This window comes from Lycorma delicatula, chromosome 3 (assembly GCF_047948215.1).
Source record: "Lycorma delicatula isolate Av1 chromosome 3, ASM4794821v1, whole genome shotgun sequence".
NCBI lineage: Eukaryota > Metazoa > Arthropoda > Insecta > Hemiptera > Fulgoridae > Lycorma > Lycorma delicatula.
Genome location: NC_134457.1, coordinates 63,199,565 through 63,212,146, shown reverse-complemented (window position 1 = coordinate 63,212,146; position 12,582 = coordinate 63,199,565). Strand labels below are relative to the sequence as shown.

The 12,582-nt window shown below is 32.0% G+C and overlaps 1 protein-coding gene across 1 annotated transcript in view; it reads left to right on the top strand.

Annotated features, from left to right (window-relative positions):
• The window catches only part of nolo (ADAMTS-like no long nerve cord), a 680,775-nt gene that overhangs the window by 599,690 nt on the left and 68,503 nt on the right, over window positions 1-12,582 (top strand). The window contains exons 15-16 of the mRNA XM_075359132.1: window positions 1,120-1,421; window positions 5,639-5,772. Of these exons, the coding sequence (XP_075215247.1) occupies window positions 1,120-1,421; window positions 5,639-5,772 (436 nt within the window). The remainder of the gene's footprint in view (window positions 1-1,119; window positions 1,422-5,638; window positions 5,773-12,582) is intronic.

Genomic DNA, 12,582 nt, shown 5'->3' with positions numbered 1-12,582 from the left:
TAGAAGAGATTAGTATTTAAATTAGATCATACCATGACATTTTGACAGAAAAATCGAACATGCATCAAGTTGCAACAAAGTTTGTTCCTTGTTTGATGACCGAATAGCAGAAAGAACATAGAGTGGAAGTTTCTCGGCAACTTCTTGAACAAGCCAATGACGATGAAAGGATCATAACGGGAGGCGATAGCTGGGTTTACAGCTACAACATTGAGACAAAAGTTTAATATTCAATGGATTGGCAAAGGATCTTCATGCCCCAAGAAAGCAGGTCAGTCTCGATCCACTGCCAAAGTGATGCTCTGTTTTTTCGATTTTAATGTAATGGTGCATTCTGAATTCTTGCCTCAAGGTGAAACAGTGAACTGTGCGTACTATCAAGGCGTTTTACAATGGTTACGTGAATACAAAAAAGAGACTGTAGGTATGGCAAGACAACTCATGGTTCCTTCACCACGACAATGCACCCGTACACTCAGCTTTGTCAGTTTTGTGCCAATAATCAGATGACTGTGCTCTCTCAGCCTCCCTACTCGCCAGACCTGGCTCCTTGCGATTTTTTCTTATTTACGAAATTAAAATCAATGATGAAAAGACGTCGTTTTGAGATTATTAAGACATTCGTCATTGACCTTAAGAGCCATTTCAAATGAAGCTATCCAGGACTGCTTTGCGAAATGGAAACACTGCTGGGAAAAGTGTGTGAATAGGAGAGGAGTACTTTGAAGGGGATAAGGACTCCTTCAAAATTCATCTGTAAAATTAATAATAAAGATTAAAGTAATAAAATTCGGTAATTTTCTGAACAGACCTTGTATATGGTTTAAAGAACATTTTAATTGTTAACCACTAATTCTAAATACAACATTTTTGTATAAAAAGTATATAACTTTTGATTTTCAACTGCAAAAAAGAATATAGATTGCGGTGTGTTGTGTTAAGTCTGGGGTATAAATTTCACAAACATAAATAAGATATTTTAAATATATTTATACTAGAAAAGTCATTAAAAAAACCAGTAAAACTCTTTATTTATAGCATAAAGAAATTTATTCTTTGCTGAAATTACTTGTTTCTAATTTTAATATCAATAACCTATTGCCTTTGTTTATTTTCTAGTGTTCAAAAAGCTGTGGTGGAGGAATGAAGACCCGTCAAGTGGAATGCAAACAAGTAATGGCTCAAAATCATGTTGTAAATAGGCCTGTGTCTTTATGCCCACCCAGTCGCCCTCAGAACCGACGTCCATGCAATACAAAACCATGTGCTGAAGAAGAAAATCCAATAATTGCTACTTCAAATCATACATATATTCAGCAAAATGCAAATAAGAGAAAAGTTAATGTCAAGATTGGTGGTCAAGCTCAAGTTTTTATTGGAACACAAGTGAAAATTAAATGCCCTGTGAAGAAGTTCAACAGGTACATATACCAAAAATATTCACTATTGTCAGAATTTTTACATAAACTGATTTTTATAGCAATTGTTATTTTATGATAATTGCGTGGAGCATTACAACTATCAACACTTCTACAAGAATAGCAAATACCGGGTGATTCAAAAAGGTCTTCAAAAGGTTAAACGCATATAAAAATTTATTTAGATAACTTATGGATTCAGTTGAGGTCTCGTTTCATAGCAAAACACATCAGGTCTTGACTAATGTAGTTCATTAGTACTGAATTCGGCCAACAGCGCTGTCACCAATGTTGTTAAAAATGGATACATTTACTGGTGCGAACGTGCTCACTGTGTGTTTTCATTTCACGATCTGCTGTCGGCAACTGCAGTTCAACGTAATTTTCGTAGAGAGTACAGTAGGAAGCCCCTTTTTTTTCCGGCGAGTCAGTTAAATGCATTTACGCACGCCCCATAAATGGAGTAGTGTCGGACTCGCACAGGTTCCGCTAATGTTGCTAATGAGTGTATTTGTACCTGCATCCTACCGACTAAAACTATCTACCTGATCCTCCCCCAAAGACAACTGGCGGCTACCATTAGGCATTGCACAATCATCTCGGGGTTGTGGCAGCAGTCTCTGCCATTTCTGTCACGCGCCCTCCAAGGGGCTTCCCATTGGGGTCTCCCCAGATTCATTGAGCACGTCAGCCCCCTCTTCTGGGCGGCCGACGCCTAGCACGGCATAGAGACTATCTTCCTGGGCCTACACGTCGCCACGCTTCGACCCCAGATTTCTTGAATTTTGAAGTCTTCCGATTTTTTTTTTCCAATTCACCGTTCTCCATTCACACCATATTATGCAGTTCCTTACCTTTCCTGGAGGAATGAGAAATACCATCTTAACCTAGCCTTACAACTACAAATATATACACAAAATTATGTAAATAACTTGTCACAATGCTTCATATGACACTCCTCAATGCAGTAAGTCACAGTTTCGAACCTAACATAATATTACAGCAACAATAATACAATAAAAATTCATACCAGTACTACTAGACAGTCAATATGGAATATATTTACAAAATATAAGTCAGATCACCTTACAGCAGTATTAATTGTATTGCACTGTCATCATCCCAACACCCAGATCCACACAATTAGAAGATTATCCCTAGCCTAACATGACCATCCGTTCCTTCATTATATTAAAGCACTGCATCTCCTTTGTGTGCCGATAATTACACAAGAAGAAATACATGATACAAATTAAACAAGATTATACGTAATACAAATGCAAAAAGGAATACAACATGAAATACACCATTTCCCCATAAGCTCATGTAGCGCAGCTTAGTTTACATGTTGATAATGTCAGTACACTACGGCAATGCTAGCCACAATACATCCTCGTCTGTATATCAAATACGCAATACCATAACACATAATATGACCGATAGGCTCTCGCGTACAGAATAAAAGAATGTTTGTACCTCTTCACGTCCTCATAAAATCAATACATCTATAATTACACAACTGAAAATAAGGTCATGACAAAGATTATACAAGGTACTATACATTTATACATAAACTACAAAATTATTTCTCAAATTGCACACTTATTACCTACCCTAATAATTACATCCAACAGCATCCGACCTATCACTACTGTTGCTATTCTCTTCGCCGTCTTCCCAGCTTTTCCTTTGTCCGTAGTATCCTTGTAGCCCACTCCATAACCTTCCTCCAGTGGCCTTCCCCCCGGAGCATGAAATCCACAATATTATCTGAGGTCAGATCTTCCACTCCAATATCTATTAAATTACATTTTTTTTAAATGAAAAGTACATAAAATTTTATTTCATTAAGGTAATACCACCAGTAGTTGACACCTACAACGAAAAAGTACAATAACAAGAGAAACAAAGGTGCCAGATGATTAATATTTGTCTGTCTGTGTAGTGTAGCTAATGGTGTGTATGTGAACTACTGTACCACCATCTTTAGCAGCAGTCTCACCACAATCGTCTGATGATAACAATGCATGTGTTTTATTTGATTGTTGTGATTTTGTTGTAGAGTTTGCTAAGAATAGGCTGAAAGGTAAGCATTGCAAATTTAAATACCAGTTGTAATTTTGATTAAGAAGGTATTTAGTACTTTGTTTTAGACTCTAAAGTGTACATACAGTTATTTAAAATAACCAAAAAATTTTTAAAAATGGCTGTTGGGCGTCGTGTCAACTACTGAAACTTTACATGACATAATATTGAGTAGTTGATACAGGGTGTCAACTTGTGGGTAATAATATAATTTGATAGTTCTGCTTTATTTGAGTGTTATTTAACTGCTTATAAAGCAAAATCGTGTATTATAACCTCCAAAAAATTTTCAAACATCATATCCAATAGTTGACAGGCGGTGTCAACTATTGGAGTCACAATGTGTCAACTTCTGAATTAACTCCCTCTTTCATTTTCAGAAGCCTCCAGCTAAGGGAAATTTTAGAAATTATACATAAGAGGCAATGAAAGCCGCTGTGGAAGATGTAAGGTTGCATAAAACGCCATTTAAAACTGCAGCCAAAAAATGTAACATTCCAAGGGTCACTTTAAAGTACAAGGTGAAAGGAAAACACCCAATTGACAGGTAACTCAGCATCTGGTCCTACTAATGAGCCTGACAATCAAAGCATTGAGGATGGGGACCTGCCATCTGCAACACTCACTCCTGGTGTTATTGACGAGTCTGCTAATCATACCACTGATGACTACAATCTGCCATCTGGAACGAACAATCCTACTTGTATCGATAAGCCTGCTAAAGATAGTATTAATCATACTGATATTTGTCAAGCTGGAACTTCTTCAGTATCCACAGAAAACCCCAGCCCCTTCAAAAGACACTTACTTTTTTTTTCCAGAAAGACAAAACTGAACCGAAACAAAAATGATCTATGAAGGAAAAAATGCCTGCTATTGTCTCAGGACAGCTGTGTCAAGAATATTTTAGAAAGAAGTTGGCAAAAAAGGAAGAATTAGAAAACAGAAAACTGGAACGTGCTGCTGAGAGACAAAGGAAAAAAGATGTAAAAGAAAGAGCAAAACAAGATAAAGTTCAGCAGCATAAGAAAAGGACCGCAAAGCGGGTGCTTAATGAAGCACCCGCTTTGCGGTCCTTTTCATTAAGGACACAACTGAAAATAAGGTCATGACGAAGATTATACAAGGTACTATACATTTATACATAAACTACAAAATTATTTCTCAAATTACACACTTATTACCTACCCTAATAATCAGAGCTGTCTCTGACATGCTCTGACTCTGACATGGATGAGATCCCATCTGACAGTGACAGTGATTTTAAAGATGAGAGCAATGAGGAAAACATACACGAGAATAACCTTAAGAAACCAGTAGAGAGAAAAGTAGGGGAGTACGTAGTCTTTTCCTGTGAAGAAATTATTTCCGGGGGTTGTAACTGATGTTTCTGAAACAGCTGCTACTATTTCAGCAAAGCAAAAATCTGGGAGACTCTGGAAATGGCCACAAAAAGTGGATAAATTGGACTATGAATGGGAAGCTGTATTGTGCCACATTGACGAGCCTTTAAAAATGAGTACAACGAGAAATGTTTACTCAGTCCCGGAACTCGAATTTATATGGGATTAACTTCTTGCATTCCGATAACTTGCACAACCTATCTTAATTTTGCTTAACTTAATTAACTAGAGAATAGGCATAAGTTACCTAATATGTTAACATTTAATTTTTGTATTTTTTTACAACTTTCATTCATTTCATTCCTGTATTCATACAAAGTAGGCATAAATTCACTTATTAAACCTTTTCTCATTTCAGAACATATGTAAACTACTAAAGAGTGTATCATAATACTGTATAATAATTTTATATGTAAAATAAATAAAGAGTGTAAAAAAATAAAGAGTTTTGTATAGAGTGTCAACTACTGAAAATAAAAAGTGTCAACTACTAAATATTCTTGTTTTTGCTTGGTGTCAACTACTGAACCTGTCCCCTTTTTTTTTTAAAAATAAATAAATTTTTCACATTCATTTTATTTGTGAAAATTTTCTTTTCAGATATCGATCTGAAAAAAAATTATTTGTTCATTGCGTCCACCATTGCTTCTTGTTAAAAATTAGCTAGCAACTCATTCTTCTGTACTCATGTCAGGAGTATATCTCAAATAATTTTCTATATTTTTATTTCAGGACAAAAATTCAGTGGGCTAAAGATCATAATGTTATTCCTATGAGAAATTCTCAGAGATACAAAGTTTCAAAAAAAGGAGCATTGAGAATTCAGGAAGTTGATTATAGTGATAGTGGAGTATATACTTGTATAGGTAAGTTATATATATATTTTAGAGTAAATCCAAGTTAAGGAGACCCACAATTACCTGCATTATAGATGTAAAAAATTACAAAAAAGGAGGGAGCATTTTAGTAACAGTCATCTATAAATTATTGTGTTATTTTGAGCATATTTTACATATAGTAAATATACCAAAATGAAATGTTGTAACAGCAGCACTATCCGGCAGCACTGGATGCCGGACTAGTAGCTGTTCGTGGTCTTTCGGATCTTTCCTTGTGCACATCTTTAAACTCTCTGCTACTGCCGTTGTACCTCATGAATGTTCTCGTACATACAGTATCACTTTAGTACAGCCTTGCATTCAAAAAACAATAAGCGAACCTCATCCATTGCTGCTACTCGACTGTCTTCTGCTGCACTGGCTAATATGACTGGATATGACTGGCTCCACCACCACACAAATTTAATACCTTACACTACACTACACATTAGAATAGTGAGTGTAAGACTTTTTGTTTAGATATTATTTAATTACAAACGGTGAGTTCTTTTTTTTGGACCCCCCCTGCAAATGCAAAAAAGAAATAAAAGCAAATTTTAACTAAATTACTGTAAATGTTTACAATTACTCAATCTTCTTTCATGACATTTCTACTCTTTATGACATTTTTAAACTTTCTAATCTTTCAACTGTCAAAAAAAATTTCTAAAATTTTTAATTTACTTAACACAAGAATTGATAATTTTATTAGCTTATTTTGAAAGAGAGTAGTTAAAATTATTTCTAAAATATGAAAACAAAATTTATTGCTCATAAACAAAAATTTAAGAAGTTGGTCAGTATTAATTAATTAGGAAATACTAGACAAAACATAGTAAAGTAGTAGCAAAACAATAAACCAGTTTAATTAAATAATGTATTATATTCTATTTTATTCAATTTTTCAAATCAAAAGCCAAAAGAAATCACTAATGCTGCCCGTTAATTAACATCCTAAAGATTTCAGTACGACCTCAATCCACTAAGGTACTGAAATCCGAGCAAAATCTTTCACTAGCCATAACTCACAAATAAACATTTTAGTTATATGAACTTTTTCCATTATTTTCATGAGTAGAATAGGTTATGAAAGTCCAGGGAGTATTTCGTGATACACTTTTTATAAATCAGAACATTCATTGTTATATTTTATATACCAACGTTTATTAAAAACTCAGGAACTATACGATTGATCTGAATTAAATTATTGTCATTTATTACTGTCTTTATTGAAATTTGAAGATGAATCCAAATAATTGTGTTATTAGGTAGCAGTAAAACTTAAAGAGAAGACATGTCATATTTTGCAGCATCACTTTTCATACTGTAATATTTTGAATCTCTGGTTAAACTACTTTCTGTAAATGATAGGGACATGGTTATGTAAGTGAAATTCCCAAAAGAAAAATATTTCAAGTAGCATTGAAATTTACCCCCCCCCCCACGCCATGTTAAAGTTGATCCAATAAAAACTATTGATACCAAAGAAACATTCAAATTTTAAAGCTATATTGGTTCTTCCCTGAATAACTACCTATTATAAAATAGATTTCAAACTTTGGTTTTTCAAAGTTTTTACACTAAGCCAGTCAGCATTATTTTCTTTCATAGTCTCTTTTGATTAATAGCTTTTCTTTACTTAATTACTTTAAAAAATTTATTTTTTTTTTCTTTTAACAAATAAGTTTTCTATCTGTTTTTGTTATTTTATTCTTGCTTAGATTTTAACCTTTAACTATAAGGTTTCCTTAACTATAATTTATAAAATGTTTTCTAGTTCGTTTTTCAAGAATTAAAGTGTTTAGTTGATTAATTTCTTTTCTTTGTCTTTGTAATATAATTTTCTTTTTTTTTCTTATAACTGCTAAATCTCTTTACTTGTCACCTTCTAAAGTGTCTAATATTTAGCATGTACTTTTCTAATTGTGAATTTTTTTTGTTGATATCTTTATACAAAAAAAAATGTTTCTTACATTTTTTTAAGTTTATATATTTTTTTTAAATGAACAGTTTCTTATTACTTAATTACTTTAAATAAGGGTTTTGGTAAACAAAGTTATTTATAAGTAAATTCTCTTATTATTTTTTCTTGTTCTGGATCAAAGTTTTCTGAACAACTTTTGTGTTTTTATAACAAAATAATTTTTGCTGATTCATATGCTTCTTTCATTTTTTTAAGGTTTTCTGCAGTTTTCTTTTATTGATAAACAACCTTTTTCAATTTCTGTTTTGGATTATACTTGCTTTTTTAAATATTTCTTTATTTATAATTACTAAATCCACTTTATGACCTATTTCTTGAAATTATTCTTTTTTATAAACCATTTATTTTTTTATTGTAGATTTAGACTATAGGTTTTGGTTGTAGGAATAGTTGTAGTTGTTTTGATTGTATGAAATAGCTTAATTTTCTTTTTAATGATTAAATTTAATTTAATACTTGTATATTTTATCTTGGTCGAGATATTAGTATTTGTTTTTTTAATATTGGTTTCTTTCTTCTTAAAAAACAATGTTTTGATAGTGGTTTTTGTTTTTTAACTAACTTTTATTGAAAAGTTTCCTTCTTAACTTAAGTAATCAATCAGTAAACCAGAGCCATGTTTTTTTTTTAAATAGTTTTCTTGTTATTACTTTTTTCTATGTTAGTTTGGTCATTTCTTAAAATTTATGTTATTTTTAAAATATTTTTATTTTTGTAGTACTAGAATTGGTAGTAGATATTTTAAAAAATATAAAAATTTTGTTTGTTTTTCATTAGAAATGGTTTTTTTTTCATTTAACTTTTTTTCTGTATTAAATGAACTAAAATATCATTAAAATTATTTTAAAATATTTTTTTTTCTAAGATTTTCATAACTCTAATATTGAGTACAATTATCCACCTTTCTTCATCGCCATAATTAAATCATATGTTGATGCATTTCTGATATATCCCATTTTCAAAACTCACTGTACGAGCACTTCTACTTTATAAGCCTTTATGTAGCATTAGTACATATCTCTCTTACCCCACTCAAATCATATACATTGTCTAACTACTCTTTCTTCTTCTTTGTTATCTATCGGTTACACTCCATCGATTTATTTTATAATTATCTAATTCCTGTTCTGAGCAAATTAGATTCTTAATTAAAACACTCATTTGATTACTAATCGGTTCACTCATAATAGTTTTTTCACTATTACTTAATTTAAAAATGTCTAAATTTTCTAAAATATTTAATCTTTTTCCTTTTACACAATTGTAAATCAGTTTCATTGAGTCTCCCATTTTCAGTGGTGTACATCCTTTTATTAAATTATTGCATAGTTAGAATCTTGTTTACTATACTTAAAATATTTTTCTTATTTGTGCTTTATTTTCTCCTTACTTAAATATTAAGAATGACAAGCATCCCATTCAAAGCTTACAAAGAATGGTGAAGAGTGAAGTGGTTTTCTGTTATCTTTTTCACTTAGCCATATATGAGTATATGGTTTTATATCAGCTTGCTAGCTCAAAAAATGTAAATTATATTCCCACAAGTGACAGCCCATTCATTCTTTACACCTCAGTGACTGACTGCTCAGTAAACATTATTACTTTCAGAGAAAGAAACACTAACAAATAACTCAACAGCATCATGGCCATAAAAAAAAATTGGATTTTTTTTTTATTTATCAGTGAAATATCTTGTGTAATTTATTTTTGTATTAAGATTATGTAGTGATAAACACAAAAACCTAACAAAGTAGTAAAAAAGAATCTTACTACACTCTATGTAACTAGCAAAGAGTTGAATATTCACTAATAGATAATCATAAGGTTTTTCTGTCCTAAAGTAGGAGGACTCTTCCATCATGTCTATCTACATTTTCTTTCTTCTGTTTTTAGCGTAACTTTTGAGTTCTTGAGAGCATCCATTTCCTTTTGTTTGTCTATCATTTTTAATTTTTTCCTACCTCTCTTCTTTTCATCTTGTAATGATCATCTGTCACTGTTTTAATCAATCCTTCTCTATCATACTATGTCTCAACGAATTAGCTTTCCTATCCTGAATTGTCTTGTATAAGCTTCTATTCTCATTTACTCTCCTCATTACTTTATTTTTACTTTCTCCATTCAATTAATCTTCTGCAAATTTCCTTCAGCACAACTTTCAAATACCTTCAGTCTTTATTTCTTTTCCCCTTTTCTGCGTCATGTTTTACATATATATACAGAAGTATACTATATATACTCGTACTTCATACAAAACCCTTCACAAGATGTTTCTTCAAGCCTAATTCTATTGTAATACACAATAATCATTTCTTTCATTATTATTTTATTTAGTTAAAATATATTAAGTATAGTTAGTTTAAATAATTAGATAATATTTTCTTTATGTTAGTATTAAAAAATTTACATCCAATATACATGTTTTAATGAGAAAGGTGAGATGGATAAAATGATAAGTGAAAAAAGTCAGACTCCTCTTTGCAAGGAATTAATCCTAAGACAAGTTGATCTTGAAGCCAAGCATGCTAACCACTATAGCAGGTGGGTAAATATAACCATAACTTTTCATATAAAAAGAGTACCTTCTTTAAATTTGAACCATTTGATGACTTTCCATTTAAGATATAATGAAAAAAAATATATTTTCACGTGTTCGCCATTCGACAAGGATATTGAGTGATAACACGCACAAAAATGCTACCAATTACAATTTATTTACTCTTAAATATTTATAATGTACAAAATAAATCAATTATAAATAGCAAAATACAATTCCAATTTTACTGTAAACCTTACAATACAAAATTAACAAGAGATTATGACTGCAGGATAACAATAAAAAAATCAACAATTCACTATATAGAAAAATTATTTACTTTCAGTGTTTACAAAAAGAAACTAGCTTACACTGATGTAATTGAAAATTACTTTGTTCCCTGTTCCCAACAAACCACTGAACACGTTTTGTACTTAACCGCTGTTGAAAGATTGAATACTTATGATGCACTCATAAGTACTCATAAGCACTCACTTGTTTGTTACTGCACACTTAATTAAAATGCTCCACACACTGCCCTCATATTTATTGCTTTCTGAACTGAAAAACTGTTACTGAACGGAAAAACTGCTTACTGGAGTTCAATTGTCTCAGCAGTATTTATACTCTTAGGCCTAGGGCTTGATCCAGTAACCAACCTACCTTTTTGTTTGTTCAAGCTTAGTGATTTCAACTATATACACCTATGCTTTTCCAGAAAGGATTTCTTTGTTGTTTCTTTCAGATTTTTTTGTTCTATATTTTCCCTCTCTTCTTCTGAAGCTTTTCTACCAGTTACTGTATATATTTGCACAGAGTGATATTAAAGTTTGGAAACGGCTTCATATTTCAAAACTGAGGGATACTAGGAAGTAGAAAAAGGTGGTTCTGTATAGTTACATAATTACTACTTTACAGTTTTTATTTTGTCTTCAGTCATTTGACTGGTGTGATGCAGCTCTCCAAGATTCCCTATCTAGCGCTAGTCGTTTCATTTCAGTATACCCTCTACATCCTACATCCCTAACAATTTGTTTTACATATTCCAAACGTGGCCTGCCTACACAATTTTTCCCTTCTACCTGTCCTTCCAATATTAAAGCGACTATTCCAGGATGCCTTAGTATGTGGCCTATAAGTCTGTCTCTTCTTTTAACTATATTTTTCCAAATGCTTCTTTCTTCATCTATTTGCCGCAATACCTCTTCATTTGTCACTTTATCCACCCATCTGATTTTTAACATTCTCCTATAGCACCACATTTCAAAAGCTTCTAATCTTTTCTTCTCAGATACTCTGAGTGTCCAAATTTCACTTCCATATAAAGCGACACTCCAAACATACACTTTCAAAAATCTTTTCCTGACATTTAAATTAATCTTTGATGTAAACAAATTATATTTCTTACTGAAGGCTCATTTAGCTTGTGCTATTCGGCATTTTATATCGCTCCTGCTTCGTCCATCTTTAGTAATTCTACTTCCCAAATTACAAAATTCTTCTACCTCCATAATCTTCTCCTTCTATTTTCACATTCAGTGGTCCATCTTGTTATTTCTACTACATTTCATTACTTTTGTTTTGTTCTTGTTTATTTTCATGCGATAGTTCTTGCGTAGGACTTCATCTATGCCGTTCATTGTTTCTAATAAATCCCTTTTACTCTCGGATAGAATTACTATATCATCAGCAAATCGTAGCATCTTTATCTTTTCACCTTGTACTGTTACTCCGAATCTAAATTGTTCTTTAACATCATTAACTGCTAGTTCCATGTAAAGATTAAAAAGTAACGGGAATAGGGAACATCCTTGTCAGACTCCCTTTCTTATTACAGCTTCTTTCTTATGTTCTTCAATTGTTACTGTTGCTGTCTGGTTCCTGTACATGTTAGCAATTGTTCTTCTATCTCTATATTTGAACCCTAATTTTTTTAAAATGCTGAACATTTTATTCCAGTCTACGTTATCAAATGCCTTTTCTAGGTCTATAAACGCCAAGTATGTTGGTTTGTTTTTCTTTAATCTTCCTTCTACTATTAATCTGAGGCCTAAAATTGCTTCCCTTGTCCCTATACTTTTCCTGAAACCAAATTGGTCTTCTCCTAACACTTCCTCCACTCTCCTCTCAATTCTTCTGTATAGAATTCTAGTTAAGATTTTTGATGCATGACTAGTTAAACTAATTGTTCTGTATTCTTCACATTTATCTGCCCCTGCTTTCTTTGGTATCATTACTATAACACTTTTTTTGAAGTCTGACGGAAATTCCCCTTTTT